At 58.9% G+C, this 23,373-nt stretch overlaps 3 protein-coding genes across 4 annotated transcripts; 2 read left to right on the top strand and 1 right to left on the bottom strand.

Annotated features, from left to right (window-relative positions):
* The first annotated feature begins 8,092 nt into the window (after window positions 1-8,092).
* On the top strand, window positions 8,093-11,693 carry CPLX2 (complexin 2). The gene is made up of 4 exons (XM_065734653.1): window positions 8,093-8,124; window positions 9,410-9,517; window positions 9,957-10,132; window positions 10,248-11,693. Exons 2-4 carry the CDS (start codon window positions 9,487-9,489, stop codon window positions 10,443-10,445), a joined length of 405 nt encoding a protein of 134 aa, XP_065590725.1. The 5' UTR covers window positions 8,093-8,124; window positions 9,410-9,486; the 3' UTR covers window positions 10,446-11,693.
* A 1,169-nt stretch (window positions 11,694-12,862) lies between these two features.
* Window positions 12,863-16,236, bottom strand: THOC3 (THO complex subunit 3). Its single transcript, XM_065734652.1, has 6 exons — window positions 16,042-16,236; window positions 15,635-15,791; window positions 14,663-14,867; window positions 14,134-14,295; window positions 13,944-14,044; window positions 12,863-13,588 (listed from the first exon to the last, which is right to left on the bottom strand). The coding sequence occupies exons 1-6, from the start codon at window positions 16,222-16,224 to the stop codon at window positions 13,425-13,427; spliced, it is 972 nt and encodes a 323-aa protein (XP_065590724.1). The 5' UTR covers window positions 16,225-16,236; the 3' UTR covers window positions 12,863-13,424.
* An 85-nt stretch (window positions 16,237-16,321) lies between these two features.
* Window positions 16,322-22,301, top strand: SIMC1 (SUMO interacting motifs containing 1). Of its 2 annotated transcripts, none has more exons than XM_065734680.1 (10): window positions 16,322-16,398; window positions 16,902-17,624; window positions 17,846-18,063; window positions 18,474-18,543; window positions 18,983-19,128; window positions 19,486-19,659; window positions 20,128-20,256; window positions 21,207-21,363; window positions 21,445-21,529; window positions 22,042-22,301. In XM_065734680.1, the coding sequence occupies exons 1-10, from the start codon at window positions 16,327-16,329 to the stop codon at window positions 22,260-22,262; spliced, it is 1,995 nt and encodes a 664-aa protein (XP_065590752.1). In that variant the 5' UTR covers window positions 16,322-16,326; the 3' UTR covers window positions 22,263-22,301. The 2 variants fall into 2 exon arrangements, with proteins under 2 accessions (XP_065590752.1, XP_065590751.1); XM_065734679.1 differs by having other exon boundaries at window positions 17,843-18,063.
* The last annotated feature ends 1,072 nt before the right edge of the window (window positions 22,302-23,373 follow it).

The following is a 23,373-nucleotide window of genomic DNA, read 5'->3' as shown; positions in this document are numbered from 1 at the left end:
ACGGCCTTATGGTCAGCGATGGGCTTTGTCCCCACAGTGTGGGACAGCAGCCATGGGAGACGGACACCTGAGTCTGGAGGAGAAAAGTGCTGGGATCTGTTTGGGAGTAGATGCTGAGTGGGAAATTGCTGTAGGAGAGGGGGGATCAGGATGGATGGGCAGACACTGGGGAGAACTGGTGGGGATCAAGGACAGAATCTGGGGTTTACTGAGGGGCACGGAGGGTAACTGGTGGTGGCTGCTGGGGGGGATAAATGGGCACCAGCTGCATGGGCGAGTAATGGGAGGGAAGGAGGGGTGGGCACTGCTTGGGGGGGATGACTGTACACAAGGCAGCAATTGCTGGGGGCGATTCCTGGGAACTGGGAGCAATTACCGGGTACCGGGGGGTGGAATCGCAGGGAGAGGGGGCTGCCGCCGGGGGCACGGGGCGGGCCGGAGGCGGGCACGGAGCCGGCCCCGCCCGGGAGGCCGTGCGGCGGAGGGGGAGCCAGCACCGGGCCCCCCCGTACCGCTAAGGGCTCTCGCCTCCCTTCCGGCGGCGGTTCCTTCTTCCCTACGCCGGGGGCGGACGGGGCGGACCGGAGCCGCACCGCACCGCGCCGCGCTGAACCAGGTGGGTGCGGGGCCGGGAGCGGGGCCGTGGCCAGGGGCGGGCCCGCCGTGCCGCAGAGCTCGGGGAGGGGGGGGGGACCGGGGCCCGGCGGGCGGTTCGGGCACGGGGACCGGCCCGCCGAACCTCCCGGGGCCGGCGGCTTATGTAACGGGGCGGCGGCCGCGGAGCTGCGGCATGCGGGAAGCGGGATGCGAGGTGTGGGATGCGGAGTGCGGGATGCGGATGTAAGATGCAGGCTGAGCGCTGCTCCCTCCGGGTGCCCTCCCCCCCACGCAGCTCCGTAAGCCTGGGTAGGGGCCGCGGGTGCGGTGCGTGTGGCAGGGGAAGGGCTGTCACCGCCGGGGTGTCACTCCCCAGGGCGGTACTGCGGAGGGAGGGCTGCGGAGCGGGGCCGCGGGCAAGGAGAGGCCACCTGGTCCCTCCGCTGTTCGCTCCCGAGGATGCTCCTCGCAGCTCTGCCGGGGGCAGCTCCTGGTGCCCTGCCGGGCTCTTCCCGTGCCCCCTCGTCACCACTTCCCCTGCATCCTGCCCCCCTCCGCTATACCACCCCCTCTTGGCCCATCCCCGTTGCATGCTCCCGGAGTGCCATCCCGCAGCACCATCCCTCCGGGGGTCCCGACATCCCGGGCTCCATCCCCTCTCCCTGCGGTGTCCCCGGCAGCACATAGGGTAGGTGGCCACCGTGACCCAGGCCTGGCCGCGTGCGGTGGCAGTGTCACCCACGTAGTGGGAGCATTGACCGGGCAGCTGCTGCCCCAGGCACCGGCGTGGTGATTCAGAGCAGCAAAGCAGGGCTGGCGCCTTCGCTCCAAACAGGGCTGATGGCACAGGGCTTCTCTGCAAAGCTGGGGAAGATGTGAGAGCTCAGGCAAGATAAACTGGCACAGAAAAATGTCCCTTGGCTGCGGGCTGAGTGTTTGCTTCTTCGATTGCCTTGCGTGAGAACATTAGTATTGAAATGACCCCAACCAGGCAGAGCGATTAACACCTCTCAGCGCTGGAGGATGGCTGCAGTTCTCACCTTGGCTCATCCCTGGGTTTCGGCACTGCCTGCTGGCAGGCAGAGCCCGCCAGGCCCGGTGCCACTCATCAGGAGCCCTATGGGGACCTGCACTGAGTTTCCCATCGTGATTTTAGCACATGAGCTGAGCCCCAGCAGAGGTCGGTATCACTGTCTGTCTGCAGAGAACCCACTGCTGGGCACCTGTGTGCCCCACTCAGACCAGCAGCAGGTGACACAGTGCCATCCCCACCGAGGGGACCCAGCTGTCCTCAAGGCTGTCCGGGCACAGGACTGCACAGCCAGCCACAGGAGCTCTGTGTGCTCCTGGCCAGACCTTCCCGTTTGTTCTTCTGCCAGCATCAACCATGAGTTTAAATGCTCCTGCTCCCTCCCTGGTGTTTACTCGCCGGGTGTATTTATAGAGAGCAATCAGGCTGCTCAGCCAGAGTAAACAGCCGCGCTCTCACGTGAGCGCTCAGCTCGCCCATCCCAGGAGCTTTTCCTTCCACCTGCCCTGGCACTGAGGAAGCTCCTACCACACACCCCTCTGGGCTTTCTGGGCTGTGTCACATGGCCCAGGTTGCACTCCCCAGGAGTCACTGTCACCTCTCCGTGCTGCAGGTGCCCACCCCTGCCACCAGTCCCATCCCTGCCCATCTGTTGCTACCACCTCCTGCAAAAGCAGTCATCCAATGTTCAGAATCACCCATCACCACAGTCCCGCAGCAGTGGCACTCTCCCCTGCCCTGGTTCACGGACAAGAGATTTTGGGGGCCAAAGGTTTGACTCACATGCAGCCTTCTGTGTCCCTGTAGGCAGGGTGGGCACTGCTACCCCATGTCTACTGTGAAGGCATTTCCCCAAAGCACAGTGGCTTTGTGCCTTCTCACCTCAGTACACAGTGCCTGGGCCTGATGCTTCCTACAGCCTTGAGCAGGTCACAGAGCTTTTCCTTTGGCCCCATCCCATGCATCCTACTTCTCCTCATCCCCAAGCTGCCCTCCAGCATCCCAAGGGCTGGGCAAGACTGCCTATGACCGTGGGCTGCCATGAGCAGGAGGTGGTCTCATCTCCAGCACTACCTCTGCCCTGAGTGCTGCGTAATGCAGCCATACACTCTGCTGGGTAAAAGCAGCCCCACCAGCTCTGAGCACACGGCAGCTCCGAGCCAGGGCTGTCCTGGCATGGTCCCATCCTCCTTCCCTTTACCCCACCTCTGCCTTGCCTGTGGTTGGCGTCTGACTTCCTGGACAGACACATGGACAGCTGGAGCTGCTGCCTGTCCCCATCTGTCCAGGTGAGGTGCAGCTCTGATCCTGACTGGCTCTGCTAATTGCAAAGGCAGAAAAAAAAAAAAAATAACAGCTGTATTGATCTGGCCCCAAAATCAATACCCTATGGTGACCCAGCCAGCATAGCCCCTAATACCCCCCCCCAGCGCTCTATCTCCCCACATCCCCATGCAAACAATGCCCAGCTCTTGACCATGCTCCAGAGCTTCAGCAGAGAACGGCCGCTGATGTGCACTGCAGAACACAGCTGGCACAGCAGGGACTGATCCTGTCCCGGCACAGCTCCTCTCCCCGGCACTGAGCTGCCCCAAAACCCAGCTGCCCCTAGCCTTGGCACTCTGCAGCCCGTCCCAGCCGGCTCCAACTCTTCCCACATCCCGCAGGAGGCAGCACTTGTCCCCAGCAAAGGTCACCTTCACGCTGCCGCCGAGCCCTTCCCAGGCTGAGTGCTCAGTGCAGTACTTCCCAGGGATGCAGCCGCTTTTCAGGAGTCTCTATGGGGGTCCCAATGGAATGTGAAGGGCTGACTGCCCACCCGCTGCATGCCCAGACTCAGCACTGCATCCCCAAACCCACCTTCGTGTCCCCAGACCAGCAGTCTCTGCCTGATACTGTCCCCTCCCTTCACCCTTGGGCCATTTATTTACAATTTGCCCAGCCCCGCTGCCCCGGGTGCAGGACAGGAGGTGGCTCTGTATTGTGACATCCCCAGGAACCTGCTCCCTGCATCCCACAGCCCATGTCGTGCTCATGGCACACACCAGGATGGCACCATGGGGACAGATCACTTGGAGATCATGATGCCCAGCTCTCTGCACAGCCCCATCCCCAGAAGCATCCCCTGAGGCTCCTGAGCACAATGGGGGGACTCCAAGGATATTCAGCAAAGGGATGAGGAGAACACCAGGCAGAAGCTTTCTGAAGTTGGGCTGAAGTTGGGCTCCTGGAGGAGGATTTCTCAGACTGCAGCCTTTGTTCAGAGCTTTGTTTGCCCGCTCACTTTAACTCGCCATTATGTCCTCTGGAGAAGAAATTCATCACCTGAAAGCTGAGGAATGCAGAGTTAATGCGAATTTTTAAAGCCCTCCAAGAATTGAGAGCCCTCTCAATAATTAATGAAGGCATCCAAACTGCCGGGTGTCTGTCTGCAGCTCGGCCAGCAGCAGCTGTGTCCTTGGTCTGAGAGGACCACAGACCCCCATGCTACCTCCTCCCAATGGCTGCCACCTCCCTGCCCCCCTGGGTGGCTCCGTTAGTGCCTCCTCAGAGCTTGGCATCTGGGGGGGTGCAATAACCTGTCCTTTTGCCCTCTGCCCCAGCACACTGTGCATTAGAGGGGTGGTCCCCCCTCACTGACCCTTTTGCTGTCGGTGTCTCCGCAGGCCCGCCCTCCTGCGATGCCCACCCGCCCCCGGCAGCCCCTCATTAGGTGCTGAAGCCCACAGACACTGCGCACACCAAGGTAGGCTCCAGCTCCAGCTCCGACGGGGCTCGTTTTGGGTGGATGTGAGGCATGGACCTGGCAGTGATGTTGCAGGTGGTGTTGCAGGTGGTGCAGGGACACGGGGACAGGTTTTCTCGGTTCGTTTTCCCTTTTTTCACTTTTTTTTTTTTCCTGCCTTTGAAAGCCCCCAGATGGGCAAGGTACAAGCCAAACCCCACTGGCAGCAGCCAAGAATGGTTTTCTGGCCACAGCCCCAGCAGCTCTTGGAGCGGCGCCGTGCCCATCCGGCATCACTCCGCAGTGGAAACCCCGTGCGCAGGCAGGCTGGGGGCGGCTTCAGCTGGGGGAGGTGGCAGCATCCCTCCTAGCCCCCCCTCAGCACAGGGCCTCACTGTCCCAGTGCTCCCAGCATGGGCTCATCCTGCTCCCACCAGGCTGCAGGCACTCAGATGTCCCTCCCGCTGCCACCGAGCCCCCCCAGCATGCGGCCATCTGCTGCTGTCAGAGGTCAAGGTGTCCCTGGTTCTGTGGGGCATCACAGCCCCCAGAGCTCCCCCCTTGTGGGGCAGCCTTCCCAGGAGGGAAAGAGCTCACCCTCCTTGGCATGTGCCCTGCTCCCAGCCCAGCACAGAGCCCGGGAGAGGGACTGGGGGGGGCACTGAGCATCCGCTCTCTGCACAGCCCTGGCCACTTCCACCGTCAGCGTTGGCTCTGGATGTCTCCCACCAGGGACACGGGTACGGTAGATCAGGGGTGTGCATGGGATGGCTGCTCCCCCAAAGGCAATTGCTGGGGCAGGGAGTGATGAGGGGGGATATAGGCTGTGTGGGGGCTTTTGTCCACTGCCCGCACCGTGCCGGGTGCACTGCGCCCAGCTCCATGCCAGCCCCTGCAGAGCTGTGCGGAGTGCGTGCCTGCCATAAATATTGATGGGGTGGACGTGGTGCAAGTGTGCCTTTATACACAGTGCTTGGGATGTGAATGCTCTGCGTGCTGGGGGAAGCGGTGCGGGTGCAGCGCTGAGGATGAATGCACAGAGGCTGTACAGGGCAGGTGGAATTCAGCGTGGGGTGGGAAGGGGTCGGCTGAACAGCCCCGTTGGTCAGAAAGCAGCAAGGCAAAACCTGCTGCCAGACTGCAGTGAGCAGTAGCTGCTCCCCCAACCCACTTCCATGCAGCCCATGCAGGATGAGCAGCGAGGGGCTGCAGTGCTGCTGCTTAATGATGCACAGCACAGAGGCAGTGGCCGCACAGTACTCCAGGAGCTGCTGCTGCAGTGCATGGCCAGAAGGGTGCTGGTGATCCTGACACGGGCAGGAACACAGAACCATGGGGCTATGGTGACTGTCATGTCAGCCCCGGGAAGGACAGAAAGCAGAGCTCAAGCGCAGGGGATGTCCATCCCTCGCATCACTCTTGCACGGACTGCCTTCCAGGGCAGCTCAGGAGGGCAGAGCAACCTGGGAGCTGTGCTCCCTCTGGGGGACCCCTGAAACACTGCTGGGAGCAGCTGGAGGCTGCTGCTTTGGTTCCCTCCTCACCCCCAGCTCCTTTGGCTGATGCTACAGCCTGCAGCCAGCACCAGTGCACACACAGCTCCTGCACACAGCCCCCGGGGGACATGCGCGTCCCTCATTGCGTGCGGTGCCACGATCCGGCCCCGACAACCATCTGCTGCAGCATCTCCCCTCCACTCGCTGGCAGCTCACGCTGTGCCCCGTGGCATGGAACCAGTGGCACCTGGAGCACCTGGCAGCGGGCAGGGCTGGGCTGGGGAGCCCCACGCTCCCCCAGGCGACCTGTGATAGCAGTGCCGAGGGGCTGCAATAGCGAAGTAGCCAGCTCTGCAATATTGATGCTGATGGGTTGGCAGCCGGGATACAGGGAACAGGAGCACAGCGTGGTGGTGACCCCGTGATCCCCTCTGTCACCACCGGGGTGACAGGGCTGTTCCTGCCCTCTGTGCACCCCAACCACACTGTGCCACGATGCTACGAGGGTCAGCTCCAACCCGATGCTGCAGCACACGTGGCCCTGTCCCCATCCCTGTCCCCGTCCCTGCCAGGTGTCAGCCCCGAGGGGGCCGGGACCACTCTGCAGAGCTGCAGCTGCCACTGCTTTGTGCCGCCTCTCCCCCGTTCCCCTCCGCTGTTTTTGTTTTGTTTAAGAGGCCGAGTTACGAATTTTAAACAGGCTCCTGAAAAACCCAATTACCTCCAGAAGACAACCTGATAAAAGCCTCGGAGCCGGCACGCTGCGCATCGCCTCGCGCTGCAGCCGGGGGAAAACCGACGTAACAAAGCCTTTGCAAATGGAGTTAACCACTTTTAATCCTTCGGTGCGAGGTGGAGGGCCAAGCGCTATTTTCTGCAGAGATGGGGGTGGGCGGGGGGGGATAAATAATAACCCGACGGCTTCGCAGTGCTGAGGAGCAGTCCCAGAGCTGCGACTGGGACCAGACCCCGGGCTCACTGGGAGCAGCTGGGGGAGGACGCGCTCAATGAGCCGAAGCATCTCCTAAGATTGAAAGACTCGAGGACCCATCCCAGGAACAAAAGGAGGCGTTTGTCAGGCGCTGAGAGACGGGCTCGTTAATTCCTCCTGGCTGTCACACTTATCTGTAATGAATTTGTGCTCCGCTGTATTATTTTTAATACAATAGGAGCGGTGCTGCCCGCCCACCGCCCGGCTGCCGGGAGCGCTGACGTCAGCGCGTGGAGCTGGGTGCTGCAGGACGGACACACAGACGGACAGAGCAAGGTCTGTCCAGGCACTCCCAGCAGGGTTAGGCACTGAGGTGGGGGGCATTTTTTTCCGTGGTGAAGAAAAACAGAGCGGTTGGGTCAGCATGGGAAAAGCCATGAGCAGGAGTGCTTTCCCTGTGCCAAGGCTGCGCTGCAGATGCTGTGTGTGGCGACAGCAGGATGGACATGGGGGTTCCCCGTGTGCTGGGTGCCCCACAGAGGGGCTATGGCCACGAGCAGCCTTGCAGGGGTGTGGGGCCTCGCCTCGCTGCCAGCTGTCCCCACAGCCAGGCTCAGAGTCCTGCTGATCTGCAAAGAGCTCGTTCTCTTCCTGATAACTCAGGGCTGGATGGATGAGGCGTTGGTTCCGCAGGGTGGTGGGATGTGCACATGGCCCTGGCACCTCCGCACCCTGAGCTCTGCCCCAGCCATGGGGAAGGGCCACAAGGTCACTGTGCATCCCCAGCATCTCCTGGGGGTGAGTGCCACAAATGTGGGGCTGGGAGCTCTGCGTGGCCACGGGGAGCACTGGGGCCAGAGTGATGAATCAGGGACTCTGAGAATGCCCCCCACCTCTGCAATTAGTCACGGTGGGGTCATTAAGGCCTGTCAGAGGGAATGGAAACTCAGGTTTGCGGTGCTGGAGGGGCCACCCCGTCCGGGTGCGGGGTGCAGGGCGGGCTGGGGGCCGCTCGCGGTGGCTGCGGCTGGGCTGTGCCTTGCTTTGCTCATGGATTGCGGAGGTGAAGCATTAACTCACGCCTGGGGGCGGCTCCCCCAACCCCTTCGCTGCGGGAGCGGGGGGTCCCGTCGTGGGCAGCGTTTCCCCGGCGGTGTCCCGCTATGGGGACCGTGGGGGTCCCGCATCCCTTTCCTTCCCCCCTTCCGGGGTCGGGTACGGAGGGGGCTGGGGGTGTCGCTCCGGGCGGGCCCACGCGTGCGGCGGGAGGCGGGCGGGGGGCGGGGCGCGGCGGGGCGGGGCGGGGCGGGCGGAGCGGCGGCGGCCGAGAGCGGCGGCGGAGCCGGTGAGTGCCGGTGCTGAAGGGACAGCGCCGCCGCTGCGGCACCGGGCGGGGCGCGCCGCATTCACCGGGGGAGGAGTGGGTGGGAGGGGGGGGTCGAGGGGGGGGGGGGCGGAGGGGGTGGCTCGTGGTCCCCCGGCGGTGCCGCGTCCCCGCGTTCCCTGCGGCCGCGGTGCGTCCTCCCCATGTCCCGTGTCCTCCGTGTCCCCGCGCTCCCGCACCCGCGGTGTTCCCCGCATGTCGCGCGTCCCCTTCTCTGCGTCCTCCGTGTCCGTGTGCCCCCGCGCTCCCCACCCCGTGGCATGCGCGTCCCATTCACCCCCGTTTTCCATGTACGCCTTCTGTCCCTGCGTCCTCGGTGTCCCCTATGCACATCCCCCCCCCCCCCCCCCGCTCCGAGCGCAGGGACAACAAACTTCCCCATCCCTCATCCCCCCCCCCCCCCCCCAACTCCGGCTGGAAGGTCTCTCCCCATCGCTGGGAGTCCCAGGGAGCTGGGGAAGATCCGTGGGGCTGCGGCACCCACCGGGCACACGCACACTGCAAAGTGCACACACAGCACCAGCACAGCCCTCACCCACGCACAGGGCACGCAGGGTGCACACACACACACACACAGAGCACTCCTACATGCACACGCAGTGCACACGCAGCCCGCAATCCCACCCGCGCGCACACGCAGCGTGCCAGCAGCCTGCAACACCCCCACACACGCGGCACAGGCTGCAAAGCGGTGCACACACACACCCCCATGCTGCACACACACACAGCATGCAGCCCACCGGTGTGCAAACACAACCGGCACAGCTGCACACACACACAAGCCCATGCACGCTCAGCTTGTGAACCCACAAACTCGCTTGAAAGCAGCCTGCAAACCCCACACAGTGTGGGTACGCGCAGCTCCAGCCCCACAAATCTGTACATAAACACAGCCCTGTGAATGCATCTCCTGAGCGCACACAGCTGCGCAGACATGCATGGAGCACACAGACACACACATACACGCCTGCAACCCCAAAAAACAGTCGCAGCCCAGCGGCAGCCTCTTCTCCACCCACCTGCAGAGCCCGAGCTCTGCAACACACACACACAGGGTCACATTGTGCTCTCCAGGCTGGGTCTGCCCCGACTGTGCAGTGGGATGTGGTGGTGGAACAGTGCCCATGTCACCCTGCTGCAGGCAGCACCAAGCTGGGAAATCCACCTGAAGCCAAGTCCCTGTGTGCCAGGGCAGTGGGGACCCCGGGCTTGGCATTCCCGACCGTGTCCCTCTCTCTATGTCCAGGTGGCCCTGTTTGGAGAGCCCGGACAGCAGTGGATGAGCGCTGGGCACTGGCATAGCCGCACGCACACACCGGCACCATGGACTTCGTTATGAAGCAAGCGCTGGGTGGTGAGTGGGGAACGCCTGTCTCCCCCGGGAGCAACGCTGCGGGGTGACAGCACACCCAGTGTGGAGTTGGGGAGAGCCACCGCAGGGGAACAAGCAGCTGCCAGAGCCCTCCAGGGCTCTCATTGGAGGCGCCGGCAGCGCCCGGCGGGGGAATCCCGGCTCTCTCAGCACTGTGGGATTCCCCAGCAGGTCCCCTGGGTGCCAGTGCCAGCACTGCCAGCGTTTCCCCCGGGCTGACGCTGAAATAGGGCAGTGCTGGTAGCCTGCAGCACTCCCCAGCCCTGTAGCACCCAGAGCCCAAACGCACCCAGCTGTGGCACGGGTGGCACAGGGGATAAGGGGACCCCGGGCTGTACTTGCAGGCTGGCTCGCTGCCCAGCTTGGCTTTGTGGAAGCTGCGGCCCACTGGGTGCCGGGCTGAGAGTATTGTGCTATGCAGGGGCCACCAAGGACATGGGGAAGATGCTGGGGGGTGAGGAGGAGAAGGACCCTGATGCGCAGAAGAAGGAGGAGGAGAGGCAGGAAGCACTGCGCCAGCAGGAGGAGGAGCGGAAAGCCAAGCACGCCCGCATGGAGGCTGAGCGGGAGAAAGTCCGGCAGCAGATCCGTGACAAGGTGGGCACGCAGCTCCTCGTGCTGCTGGGGGGGACGGGAGCAAGAGGTGACAGGTGTGAGGTACAGCATGGGCACTGCATGCTGCCCGCCCCACTCAGGGCCTGTGTCCCCACAGTATGGGCTGAAGAAAAAGGAGGAGAAGGAGGCAGAGGAGAAAGCAGCGCTGGAGCAGCCGTGTGAGGGCAGCCTGACACGCCCCAAGAAAGCCATCCCAGCGGGCTGTGGGGATGAGGAGGAAGAGGAGGAGGAGAGCATCCTGGACACCGTGCTCAAGTACCTGCCCGGCCCGCTGCAGGATATGTTCAAGAAGTAACAGCACCACCGACCCTGCCATGGGGTGCTGGGGCACGGGCGCCCTCCTTCCTCCCTCCCCTCCATCAGTTCCCTTGGCCCCAGGGGGTTCCCTGCACCCCCTCTCCATCTCCTGCCCCCCCCCTCCCTTCAATCCCCCAGCCAGACCAAACCATCCCATGCCATCCAGGCAGGGCCCCCCGACCACGCCGTGCCAAAGGGGAGCGTCCCTGGCCGGACAGGGCGAACCGGGACCAAATGCACTGATGTAACCTGGCAGCAGGCTGGGGGCACCCCAGGCCCCACCAGACCCTGGGGCAGCTCCCTGTGCCTCCAGCCCTGCCCTTCTGCCCACACCCCCCCCCTACTTTCACCCACCTGCCAGGGGGCCCGGGCAGGCCTCCATGTGCCTGCCCTCGTCCCCAGCACTGCCATCCCCAGCCCCATCCCGCCCCGGGCCAAGCCCAAAGCACAAAGCCAGGCGCCCCTGCCCCGCAGCTCCCCCATCCCTGATCCCCGGGCACGGGGGTCCCCCGGGGCTGCCCGGTGTGCCCCAGCATCGGGGGGTTGGAGGGGACCCCCTTCCCACATCTCTGGCCCCATAGTTAAAGCCATATCAGTTAGACTGCAATACTTCAGCACCGGGAGGAGCAGGCGCCGCGCTCCACCGACCGTGTATAAAGGCGCGTGCGGGGCAGGGATCCCCCCTGCTTCGTCCCCCCGCCCCATCCCCGCCGTCCCCACCGCTCGCTCGTCCGTGTCTCGGCCCCGCTGGCCCCCGTTCTCGCATTAGTGTCTGTGTGCCAGGGTGTGCCCCGTTGCTCCATGCGTCCTCGTGTCCGCTGCTCACGCCTCAAACCCCAAAGCCCCACAGTCCCCGGGGCTGCCCGCAGCACTGAGCCGAGAGCCCCGTGCCCCCAGGTTGCAATAAACCCAGTACGGGGCTGAGGGCTGCAGAGCCTGTCCCGAGCTGCCCCCCCCCCCCCCCCCCGGGTGCTGGGCACACAGGTCCCCTGGGCAGAGCAGCCCGGGTTTGTCCCAGGAGCTGCTGCTTGCGCCCCAATGGGGGGCACGCCATCGCCCCGGCCCGGTCCCTGCCGTACTGTGCTGTTCCCTCTACCCCCATGCTTCCTCCGCCACAGCCCCCAGCCACTCAGCCCAGCCTTTCCAGGGAGGCAGAGGGCAGCTCGGGGCTTTGCAGTCATGCTGTGACCATCCTGCTCGAACTAGTCTTTGACAAACTAATAAAATAAAGGGATTTGTACATTGCTCCGGCCTTCTCTCAGCCCTTACTTCCCCGTCACCTCCTTCATCCCTCTGTCTCCTCACAGGGCTGAGACAGCACACTACCAGAGGACACAGGGTTCATCCTCACCCTACACGGCACCCAGAAGCCAGGCCACAGCTGAAGGGAAAGTCCCTATAGTCCTCAGTGCTGCCCTCAGCCCAGCTGCCTCCTGCTCCCCAGTGCCCTCAGTGAAGCTGGGAACAAGTCAAAGGGTTCTGCAGCCTATCCCACAGACCCACGGGTATGGAAGGGGGGAATGGAAGAGTCCCATGGCTCTGGGACTCCCTCCACAATAACTGGAGACACCCATGGGGTGCAAGAGCACTTGTTCTGGGCACAGCCTTCTGAGGCTTAAGCTGGAGGCACCTTGTTCCCCCAAGAGCAGGGGCAGGAGCCAAGGGTACACACTGGGCAAGGGGTGCCTCACACCCCTCAGCCAAGCAGGGCCCCGGCACTGCAATCCTGATGCAGCACAGCTCTGGAGGGCTCTGCCTGCAGCCAGCCTCAGCTTCAACTGATTTGCCATCATTTAACAGCAAAAAGCTCAGCTGTTACCCAGGCGGCATCAGCAGTGCAGTCACCTGGAAAAGCCTCTGTCAGAAGGAAATATTAGGCCAGGAAATGATAGAGATCGTGCAGGCAAGGTCTCCATCGCAGGCAGACTGCGCCAGCACCTCCTCTCCAGTGACTGCCTGCGACGTGACCCAGCACACGGTGGGGAAGGGACCCGCTCTGCTCCCCTGGGAGCGAGGGGACAAGGGACACGGGGACAGCTCAGCCTTGAGCCAGCGGCCGTGGGCCAGGCAGGCATCTTCTGCTGCCTCCACAGCCCCGCTCCATTCGTGTGGGTGCTTCCAGCTGGAGCAGGAAAGGCTGGGCTAGGTTATGGGATGGGGACAGTTGTGCGTGGCTGTCCCCATCTGAGCAGCGTCCCTTTAGCTCTTTGTCCCCAGAGTGGGGGCACAGCGCCCTCTGGTGGGGCGACACGAGCCGGGGACGAGCCCTGCAGGCAGACCCCACCAGCGGGGCCCATCCACGGCCACGCAGTGCTGGCAACACGAGCCGTGGCTCAGCTCCACGCTCCTTTCCCCACTCATCTCCTCGCATCCCCACAGCAGCTGCAGGCACCGTCATTATGGAAGAGGATTTATCAAAATTATAAAAACCACCACAAATTAAAAAAAAAAAGCCACAGCCGGGGGAACATCCTCCAGCTCACATCCCCCCACCACCCTCCCCATGCTGCCCCTCTGATGCCCTGCACAGGGAAGGGGCAGGCTGTGCTCCAGGGCTGCCCTCGCCACCAGGCCGTGGGGTGGACAGATGGGACAATCACAAAGCTCATTGCTGCTGGGGTCTCCCACACTGCTGCCCTAGAGCAGCACTCCCACCTCAGGAGACCCATTCAGCAATCGCATTCCATGATTTTCTTTGGCCACTTGCCTTTGGAACAGACCATCCACGCCCCAGCAATGAGGCAGCCCTGAGATGGTGCAGGGGCCCTGCTGGCACCCCCCAGCCTCACCAGCACAAAAGCTGCTTTTTACAAATGCTTCTGAGAGCAGCACACGTGGAGCTGAGACAAAGGTGATGGTACTGCCAAGCAGGTAAGGACCAACATCCTTACCCCGTCCTATGCTAAGTCAGCACTCTCCCATCCCCGAGCGTGGGGAAGTGCTGTGTGCCCGGGTGCCCTGCCCTGCTGCAGTTTCATTAGGAGTCATTGGGGAGCCCGAAGAGCTTGACAGTGCCCGCTTCTCGGCTGCTGTCGTATTTGCCATCTTTGTCGTCACAGGCGAAGGCCAACAGAGGCCTCTTCGGGTGCCAGGCCACTGTGAAGGTAGGGGACTCACACTGCACCTCCCAGAGCTTCTCTCCTGCACAGAAAAGGGCCCACATCAGCCTGGAGAGCCTCCAGCCCTCCACTGCAGGCTGACCTGTAGCACACAGCAGAGTTCAACACCTGCCTCCTCCTTCCCACGCAGGGCAGAGGAGGAACAAACGCTGCTTCAGCGCCTTTTAATCGCCTGGTGACAAGGCATAGGCATGACACACATAACTACAACAGTCTGATGAGGCAGAGGCTCCCCCTCTTGGTGCTCTGTTGCACACAGCCAAGCTCTTTGTAAGTAAATTGCCTCTTCCAGTGCCCTCCCAGCTACACCAGCATTATCTCCATATCACCAGCATATCGGATTCCCTCGTTGCTGTTCCCCAAAATTAAACCATTACCTGTCTCCACTTCTGCAATGTCAATGAAGTGATCCTCTGACGCCGATGCCAGCATCTTCCCATCATGGCTAAAGCTCAGCGTTCGCACAGGCCAGTCAAGCCTGCAGCAGCACAGCAAAGCAGACAGTAAGCAACCCCCCGGACAGCCACCAGAGAAGGGAGCAAATAGCTCTGGGACAGCACTACGTACCTGGAGAAGCACCTCACACACACCAGTTCATCCACATCCCAGAGGCTGACTAGAGCATCAGCGCTGCCTGTGGCAAAGTACTTCCCCATGGGATCGAACTTGATGCAGATGCAGTTTGAAGGATGGGCATTGATGGACTGAATGGGTTTCAGCTCTGGGTAGCTGCGGAGATGAAGGGAGAGGGCAGGAAGCAGTGAGAGAAGGATAGGACCTGTGTGCAAGCAGGGCAGGTGTGAGACACAGCAGAACTGGGTGTGAAACAAAACAGTGCAGGGTGACACTGTTGGAAACTTAAAGTGTTGAGTGAACAAGGAAAAGCACCACAGTCACATACAGAAAGCCCAGCTCAGAACCGGAGCAACTTCCTTCCAGGCAAGTTTGCTCCCACCACAGTGACTGGGAATCACTGGGATGTAGGACTCTGGTTCCCCAAAAGCAGCAGAGGAGTTTGCAAACTGCCTCAGCTAACAGCGATGCAGCAGGGCAGCCAGCTTTGGTACTCTACCTACCAGCTGCCACAGACACCCACCTGAGGATGTTGATGCAGCCATTCCCATTAGTGAGGAAGAACATGTTGTTATCATTGTTCCAGGAGATCTCATTCACCTCAAACTTGAACTGTTCCTCTGCTTTGGAGCGATGCGTCTTTGCATCAATGAAGGTGACAACGTCATCCTTGTTCCCCACAGCAATGGTCTGTCCATCAGGGCTCCAACAGATGTTGATGTTCTCCCCTAGAGGGACAGAAAAGCAGCAGGTCCCATTTCCACCCAGCAGTCTGCAAGAGCCACAGCGTGTCAAGGAGGCAGGAGGCTTTTATTTCTGATCCAAAGCCACTAACTCTGAATCACTCCCAGGTGGGAAGAACTGCTAGGTCTGCAATTTAACACTCAAACTCTGCACTGAAAATTAAACTTAGAACTGTAGCTTCAAGCTAATATGACTGCATCACTGTCCTTTCCATTTCAGACACAGCAAACACCAAGTCAAATCAAAAGAGCCTTTTAACACAGCAATCTTCAGCACCCAGAAAACACAACAGCCAACAATACACACAGGCAAACAAGGGGAGGACCAAGGTATGCTGCGGATACGCCATTTTACAACTCCACTTCCATCCCTGACAGTTGGAAGACAGAGATTTCTTAGGCCAGAGGTGGCAGCTGGGTTAGTCAACCTACTAATCTGAATGGCTACTTTATGAATCCACGTAAACTTTGACTTCTACCATGTCTCCCTCTGCAAGCACACCTTCCCAGCCTCCAGCCTTCTTGCCCACAGACTCCAGACCCGTTCCCATGACCCTTCAGTAGGCAGCAGCACAGCTCAGCAGTGCCTCCAGTCCTGACAGCAGCGCAAGGCAGCCCTCTGTTCACTGCTGCTCCTTACACCAGCTGAAGCAGTGTGAGTGCAATACAAAACTAAAAGTACACAAAGATCCCCCGATCAGCCGTACCAACGGGAGGGCCGTGTCACTGACCCCCACCAGGCAGGGACCCACCTTTGGTGTTGACGGTGGCGATGCACTTGGTGGTGCGGACGTCCCATATGCGGATGGTTTTGTCCCCGGACGCGGTGACAAAGAGGTCTGGGTTGCTGGGGTGCCAGCACAGCTGATCCACGCTGTCACCGTGACCCCGGTAGTTGTTCTCTTTTACCTGGAGAAAGAGGAGAGCCGTCGTCCCATCCCTGGAGGCGCCCAAGGCCGCGGATGTGGCTGCGGGCAGCTCGGCCGAGCGGGTGGGGGCGGCTTAAAGGTCCCTTCCAGCGCAACCATTCCGCCGTTCAGCGGTGCCGGCAGCGGAACGCTTCCATCTCCCTGCCCCCCCCCCCCCCAACCCCGGTTTCCCCGCCCCTCCCGGCGCATCCCGCAGCCCCGCGCGCAGCTCCCGGCCCGCTGCCGCTCACCAGCCGGTCCTTCTCGAGCAGGAAGACGCTGGCGGTCTTATCGAAGGATCCGGAGGCGAGGCGGCGGCCGCAGCAGCTCCACGCCACCGAGTGCACCTTGGCGCCGTGCGCCGGGAACTCGCGGCTGCGCGTGTTGGCGCGGAACAGCTCCTGCATGGCCTGCACGTAGGGCGACACCGCCATGCCCGCCCCGCCGCGCCGACAGCGCCCGCCCCGCCCCGCCCCGCCGCCCCGCCCCGCCCCGCCGCCCTGACGCAGCTTCCGCCGCCGCGGCGCGGCACGGCCATGTCGGACGGCGTCGTCCTCATCAGCGATTCGGGCTCGGAGAGCAGCCGCTCCCCCCCGCCGCCCCTCGCGGTGAGTCTGCCCCCGCTTCTCGGCTTTGTGCCGCGGTCCCGTCCGCCCGCCCCGTCCCTCGGGAGCTGCGGAGCCCGGTCCCTCCCGCCCCGACGTAGGTGTTCCGCGGAGGTTGGTGCCCGGTACCGAGGGGACGCGGCCCCGCGGGAAGGCGGAAAGCCTCGGGCAGCATAAACGGATGGGAGGTGATTTTCTTGCGGATCTTTACAAAAGCTGCCTTGGCGCCCTAGCTCTGCCGTAACCATGGTCGTGAAGGTAGTGCTGGGTTCTGCGCGTGTGTCCCGCGGAGGCTGAGGAGAGGAGCGAGGGCCGGGCTGTGCTGAGGGGACTGCCCCAGCTCCGTGGCTGGGCTCCTGGTTTCTCTTCACGTCCCCTGGTCCCTGGGGCTCTCCTGGTGAGCAGAGCAGGACAGTGCCTCTGTATAGCAGAGGTGCCTGGCAGGAGAGGACTGAGGCACACGGGTGCCATCGTTGCTGATAACACTAATGCTTTTGTCCCCACAGGACGTCATCGATCTCACCCAGGAGGACACAAACTCAGAGTCACTGCCACAGAGCTACATCCCCATCATTGACCTGACGGAGGAGGACAGCTGCAGTCCTACCCCAGCTGCAGACTGTACCATCCAGGACCAGGTGTCTGCTTCCCCCACCGTACATGCATTCTCTCCCCAGCTTTGCTTCAGCACAAAGCAAGAAGTGGACACGAGCGCAGGGCTGAGCCCTGCAGCACCCTTGCCTGGCTTTCCCACACAGCCCAGTGCTGCCACAGACACAATAGGAAAAGTGGAGAACAAGAGCAGCCTCTCTTCTGCCTCCAGCGACTGCAGTTCCTCCCGCAGCCCAGAGCCAAGCCACAGCACCTCCACAAATAATAGTGACTCAAGCTCCCCAGGCAGCACACAGCTGGACCAAGTGCTGTTCTCCCCCTCCATCCTGAGCAGCAGTGGCAGCACACATGGCACAGAGAAGGCTCCCTCTACTTTCCAGCTAAGGGAGCTACCCCCAAGGCTGAGCCCTGCCCCAGCCAGCATCCCTGAGAGCCCAGGGAAGGACAAAGGGATTTTTCTGGAAGCAAGTGGCTCACAAGAAGCAATCCAACAGGTGACCTCAGCCAGGACTAAGACCGACAGCTTGGTCTGGCTAAACAAACTGCGCTATTTCAGGAGGAGCGGAGTCCAGCACCTCTTCCTTCTCAGTGCAGCATCTGACAGGGAGCCACCACAGGTAAATGGGTTCAGAGCAGCTACTGCCCAGCCAGGTCCATTCAGAACAATTGAGCAGGGGCTGCCTCTGGCTCCACTTCCCCTTTTTGGGGGAAGCTTTGCCAGGCCATTGGGAATTCTGGTTATTGCAATTCTCTTAATAGCGGGCCTCAAATCACAGCTAGCTTCCTCTGTACCATGGGGAGCTGGCTTTCACCCATTGCCTTGCCTTGCACACAGCAGAAAACCAAGCTCATCCCCAGCAGTAAGATGAGCTTGGTACGCACCACCATGGAGGAGAACTTCCCAGAGGGAGCCCTGCATTTCCTGAGTGATTTCACCTCCTGCCAGCACCGCCCCCCCAATGAAGTCATCTCCTATCTGATCAGACGCATCCTGTTGAGCTCCCACCAGGAGGAGATCCTTCAGAACACCTACACACTGCTGATGAAGATCCAAATGTATGTGTCCCCTTTGCCACCATGCCCTGGGGCTGGCTAGGTGCCCAGCATAAAGGTTACCCTGTGTAGTCCTCACCAGAGAACAGAGAGTAAGTGTCCCTGTAATGCATGATGATCCTCTGGTCTCCTCTGGGCTGCAGTAGGGGCTAGAGCAGCTCTCCGGTGCCTTTGCTGTGCTGCAGACAATCAGAATGTTTCATGAGGCCACAGGTGTGCAAGTGCTCTTTGTAGAGTACAGCCCATCAGGTGCTTCCAAAAATCTGACGTGGTCAGGAGAGGAGAAAGGGAGAGGGCAGAGCTGAAAAGGGGAAGGCAGCAAGCAGAGGTGGGAGGGCTTGGGGTGGGGGCTGCATGTCCTCAAGGCAGACACTAGGGCAGTTCAGTACAAATAGATGGTGCTGTCCTTGCAGGCTCCATCCAGCCACCACCACCACAGTAGGATGGGACTGGACGCTGCTGAAATACACCATGGAGAACCAGGTACTCAGCACTGCACATTGTCACTGCAGGCAGGGATCACCCAGTACCTGGTGCTAGAGACTAAGCCTTGCCCCATAGCATCACCTGGCCTTGGTCTGCTGCACAGAAGCTTAGTCCAGTGTGTAGTTCTGTTGCAGCTGAAGGCAGCAAGTGTTTTTATCCATAGTGCTCCTTAACATGCTGTGCAGCCACAGGCAGGATCACACATCTGAGGAAAACACAGCAGCAGACGAAAGCATTTTGAACTGGAGCAATATGCGAGGAGCCCAAGTAAAACAGCCCCAGCCATGTCCCTGGGGCATTCCTGGTGCCATGCAGCCCTCCTACTGAACAGATGCTCTATTCCTCAGTCACATACATCAATCACTCCATTCCCAAAAAGCCACGCTCTTCAACCTTGCAGCTCCATCAGACTCACACCATCTCTGTCTGCCCTCAGGAAAAGCTCCCTGGACGACTCCTCTTCCTGCAGTACGTGGTGCAGACCCTGGAGGATGACTTCCAGCAAAACCTGAGGCTGCGCCTGCTGCAGAAATCAATAACCAAGAAAGTGCTTTCCTGTGACACATGCTTCAGCAATGTCAGGTAAGGGATGCATCCTCCCCTCCTGTACTCTAATCAGCTGCAGAGAGGCAGAAGCTTGTGAAATGTTTGCTGAGACTCCTGTTCAGACTTTTCAAGAAACAAGCTTGGAAACAAAGTGTAGGGGGCAAAGAAAAGGAACAGGTTTATGACCATAAACAGCCAGAAATTATGCAAGGGCAATCCACAAGCAGACTTTTCTTGTTGATTTTTTGTTGTTGTTGTTGTTTTTTTTTAAGGAAAAGGCTGTCCAGTCAGGATATATCATTCATCTTCAGGGTCCTTCTTCAAGCTCCAAGTGGAGCTGAGATCAAAACACAGCAAAGCCAGGCCCATCTAATATTCCTGTTTCTGTCCCAGGGAGGTGGTTGAATGGTTGGTTGCAGTAGTGACAGGAACCAGATTCTTCCAGCTGCAGGAGCCCACACAAGAAATTATATGCTTGTCTGCAGAAGCTGAACATAGCTCATCTGCAGCACAGCCAGCCGGCGCTGACCAAGCAGAGCTGACTCCACCAACATACTTCACCCAGAAGTAAGTCCCACAAGTCCTAGCTCCCTGCTGAGATAACATGGGGTCCAGGTCAAAGAGAAGCAAGTCCATCCTCTGTCTCTACCTTATCAAGGAAGCCAGGTTGTACCTGTGGTCAGCTTTCCTGACATTTTCCTCTAGGGCAGGTAAAGTCTTGGGGAGCAAGAGACTTCCTTGTCTGGCAGGAAGCTGGTTCAGTGAGTGCCTTCCTCTTAAATGAGGCCAGAGCACACAGCCCAGGCTGCCCCACCAACATCCAGTACAACTACTGAGACCTCCCTAATGTCCACGTGGAAATTGGCCCTGCTTCCACAACACCAGAGGGCTTTGTAGGAAGCAAACCAGATGTAACCTGCTACCTTCCTTGATGTCCCTCACTGTAAGGCACAAGGCTGAACTGGATGCCACCTCCAGCGTTTAACTCTGTGAACCAGTGGGTATTCTTTCACACACTGACTTTTTCTAACCTAGGGCAGTGCTCCTCCTCCAGCGGATGCTGTCATTTGCAGTGGAAGTGGACAGATCTCCCAACTGCAGCTCCTGTAAGATCGCAGACGTAATATTCCCATTTATACTGAATATTCCTGTGAGGAGCCAAAGGTAAGCAATGTGTAAAGCAATTCCTCCTTTCTGAGCAATAGTCCTACTCCCTATTTCTGCGTTCATGAGGAAGTATAGAGCATAGAAAGACAGACTTGCTTTTGACCCAGCCAGCATGAAAACAGCTATAGGACTGAGAGATCCCATCAGTACTACCAGCTGATTCCTAGGCACTTTATCCAGCCAGTGAAATGCTGAGGGCAACCGGTTCTCTCACCTCAGAACTGCAAAGAGGGGCTAAAAAGCAGTAATCTATGTCAGCACAGTCAAGTACGAGCACACACATCACTAATTCCCAACAAGAAATACAGAAATACTCACAAACCACTTCCTACAGCAGTACTTGGATGTGCTTTTGTTTGCATTGGTAAGAAGCATAGTATCTAAAGACAACACACAGAGCCTGACTGGATCTGAGACATGAGACCACCAGACCCCCAGGTGTTCCAAGCTCATGTTTGCCAATCCCAGCAATAAACTTTTTCAGATATTTTTAGCAAAAATTTCTCTGAGCACAAACCGACCTAATCAAACCCAACTAACCCTAACCCAAGCTATTGCTCATTCCAGAACAGTTCTCCTAGATCTTTGGTAGCTGATGCCACTTCACACTTGCTTGGCTATGCTCCCTGAGTCAGCAGGAGTGGATGATTTCTGCACAGGATGCTGGGCAGGGTCAAGCAAAGCAGCTAAGGCTGTTTCACAGACTGCACCAACCTCAATTTGCAACAGGCCAGATCTAGAGACTGTAAACATGCTCATAGCTGAGCTGCATAACAGAGGTTTCTATCACATCTGGTGGGTTTGCTTTCACTGTACTGCAGGTCATACACTGCTGTCACCCCACCCTTGCACCAGATCAGCATCAGCAGGACACCAAGAACACACTGAAGCAGTTGTTCCTTGTCAGGCTAAGCCATCTCCACTGGATTAACATTTTTGTCTTGCAGGGAAGCCCTCTTAAACACCATGGAGAGCAACCTGCTGCGTTGCAAACTACTAGAGATGATGTTCCAGCACAGTTGTGACGTGCCCACAAACTTACCCTTGTCTCTGTCCAAGATCCTCTATTTTCTAGGCCACTCCTCTGTGCTGCTGAAATACCAGGTATCCATCTATCCTCCTCCCTTGAGTGGTATTCTCTTGAGGAAACCTCTCCTAATAACCAAATACAATCTGTTGTCATAGGATGAAGTAGCTACATGGCAAAAATGGGATGAGCTGCTGCAGTACTTGAGTTTGCTGCTGCTGAGTTACCACAGTGTAGTAGCAGGTAAGTAGCCTGTTCTGGCCTTAACAAACATGATCTCACGACGTGGCTGCAATGGAACAGCCCAGGGAATACTTCCTCATCTCATCACTCTTGATCTCACAGCCACAAACAGTGCATTTCCATTCTTCCTCATAACTACTCTCTGCAGCCAGAGCAAGGAAATGATAATGCATCACGCAGAGTGCACAGCCTGCTTTGCCACATTTAGCTGCATCCTGCAGCATCAACCCCAGCACTGCAGTCACAGCAGAGCGCAAACTAAGTTGCACACACACTGGTTTAGAATAGGATCTATATAGCCCTGCACCCTCGAGGTTTCTCAGGCACTGTGCGCAGACTGAGCTCCACGAGGACTCAGTGCCAGGCAGAAATATCAAGGATAGCCATAAAAGAATTTGCAGTTCCCAGCTGCTCTTCACCATAGCACAGTGCTGCCTAAGGGATTCTGCAGTCTGACCCTTAACAGGTGAGCCCATTGTGTTACCTCCCCCCAGCAGCATTTCCTCTTGCAGAGCACTTACGGAGCTCACTCAGTGACCGAATGGACTTAATCATTCAGAAAGCCAAGCCCAAACTCCAAGATGATGATGACATCAGCCAGCTGGACATTCACCTGAAGATAAAGGACTTCCTTGGCCGAATGCAGCAGGTCCTGGAGCAGCCCTTCCCTGTGCAGATCAAGGAGAAAGTGCACATGCTGAAACAGTTGTTTCTGGTTGTCACAGCTACCTGATGGAGCCAGCTGCTGTGGCAGAAAGCACAAAGCTATGAATTTAAAAACTTGTCTCATGCTGCTGGTTCAGGTGTCATCTGTCATAAGTTAGGAAAAAAGATCTGTTTTGTAGTCTCAGAATTTGTATTCAAACTTGGCTTATCCTACCATTTTACAAAGTGCCAAGATCTCTGTGACATAGTGGTTGGTCCTCAAGGATGAGCCTTTCTGTTCCAAATCAAATGCACCTATGTGACTTCAGCAAGGTGCCTCAGCCATGTTAAGAGAGAGGAGACCAGGCGAGCAGCACCCTTTGGAAGGGCTGCGCTCCTTCCAGAACACACTGTAGTGCCTGCAGTGCAGTCAAGTAGTACCAAATGTAAATCCAAAGACACCAACTCAAGTATGAGTCACAGCTGAGGTCGGAGAGCAGCTGTGTACTTTCACAGAAGGTCCTGAGTTCATCAGTAACATATATTGCCCTGCAGAAGGGAGAAAGACTTCTGTACCTGCCCACCACCCTTTGATCTGCCCCTGTGCTTGGCAACCCGTGGCAGCTCAGCCATTTTGCAGTGCATACTCCAGAGGGCAGGATTAAGAGCCCTAAAAGACCACAGTCCAGGAGCATGGAGCCGCAGGAACAGCCAGGAATACAGTAGTCCTGACAGGAGAAGTGAATACACCATAGACATAGTGCTGGCTTTGCAGCCCAGCCTCAGCCCAAAACTTCGAAAGTTAAAGCCAGCCATGACCTTGGGCACAAGTTCACTCCTTGCTCCTTAGGAAGCCTCTCAGAACACCAGATGTGCAAATGGGTGATCTGCTCTGTCTTATCCTGGAAGAGGTGCTTTAGAAAGCTGTTTTTCCTGCTTGATGTACTCATTTTGATGCATCTTCCAGTTTTTATCTTCCACTTACCTTCCACTAGAAGATTCCTGCCTTTAGGCTAGAACAGAAACTGCTTCCTAGAAAGACCAGTTGTGAGATTCCAGAACAAAAATCCAAGCAAGATAAAGAACATCACACAGAGACCACCTTTTAACCACAGCCCTTGCAACTTAACAATGAGGTCAATCTGCATAACTAAGACCTACAGCAACATTCAATACAGGAGTGTCTCGGTGTTCAAAGA

Source organism: Cyrtonyx montezumae, unplaced genomic scaffold (genome assembly GCF_038088225.1).
Source record: "Cyrtonyx montezumae isolate F1298 unplaced genomic scaffold, pur_monq_1.0 scaffold_18, whole genome shotgun sequence".
Lineage (NCBI taxonomy): Eukaryota > Metazoa > Chordata > Aves > Galliformes > Odontophoridae > Cyrtonyx > Cyrtonyx montezumae.
Note: the sequence above shows the minus strand (reverse complement) of the source record. Positions and strands in the feature narration are given on the sequence as shown.

Coding starts and splice junctions, on each gene's coding strand:
- CPLX2 (XM_065734653.1), top strand. CDS start 9,487: ATGGACTTCGTTATGAAGCAAGCGCTGGGTG. Junction 9,518..9,956: donor TATGAAGCAAGCGCTGGGTG/GTGAGTGGGGAA, acceptor TGTGCTATGCAG/GGGCCACCAAGGACATGGGG. Junction 10,133..10,247: donor GGCAGCAGATCCGTGACAAG/GTGGGCACGCAG, acceptor GTGTCCCCACAG/TATGGGCTGAAGAAAAAGGA.
- THOC3 (XM_065734652.1), bottom strand. CDS start 16,224: ATGGCGGTGTCGCCCTACGTGCAGGCCATGCAGGAGCTGTTCCGCGCC. Junction 14,045..14,133: donor TGTGTGAGGTGCTTCTCCAG/GTACGTAGTGCT, acceptor GTGCTGCTGCAG/GCTTGACTGGCCTGTGCGAA. Junction 13,589..13,943: donor CATTGCAGAAGTGGAGACAG/GTAATGGTTTAA, acceptor TTTTCTGTGCAG/GAGAGAAGCTCTGGGAGGTG.
- SIMC1 (XM_065734679.1), top strand. CDS start 16,327: ATGTCGGACGGCGTCGTCCTCATCAGCGATTCGGGCTCGGAGAGCAGC. Junction 18,064..18,473: donor CTGCTGATGAAGATCCAAAT/GTATGTGTCCCC, acceptor CTGTCCTTGCAG/GCTCCATCCAGCCACCACCA. Junction 20,257..21,206: donor ATTCCTGTGAGGAGCCAAAG/GTAAGCAATGTG, acceptor TTTGTCTTGCAG/GGAAGCCCTCTTAAACACCA.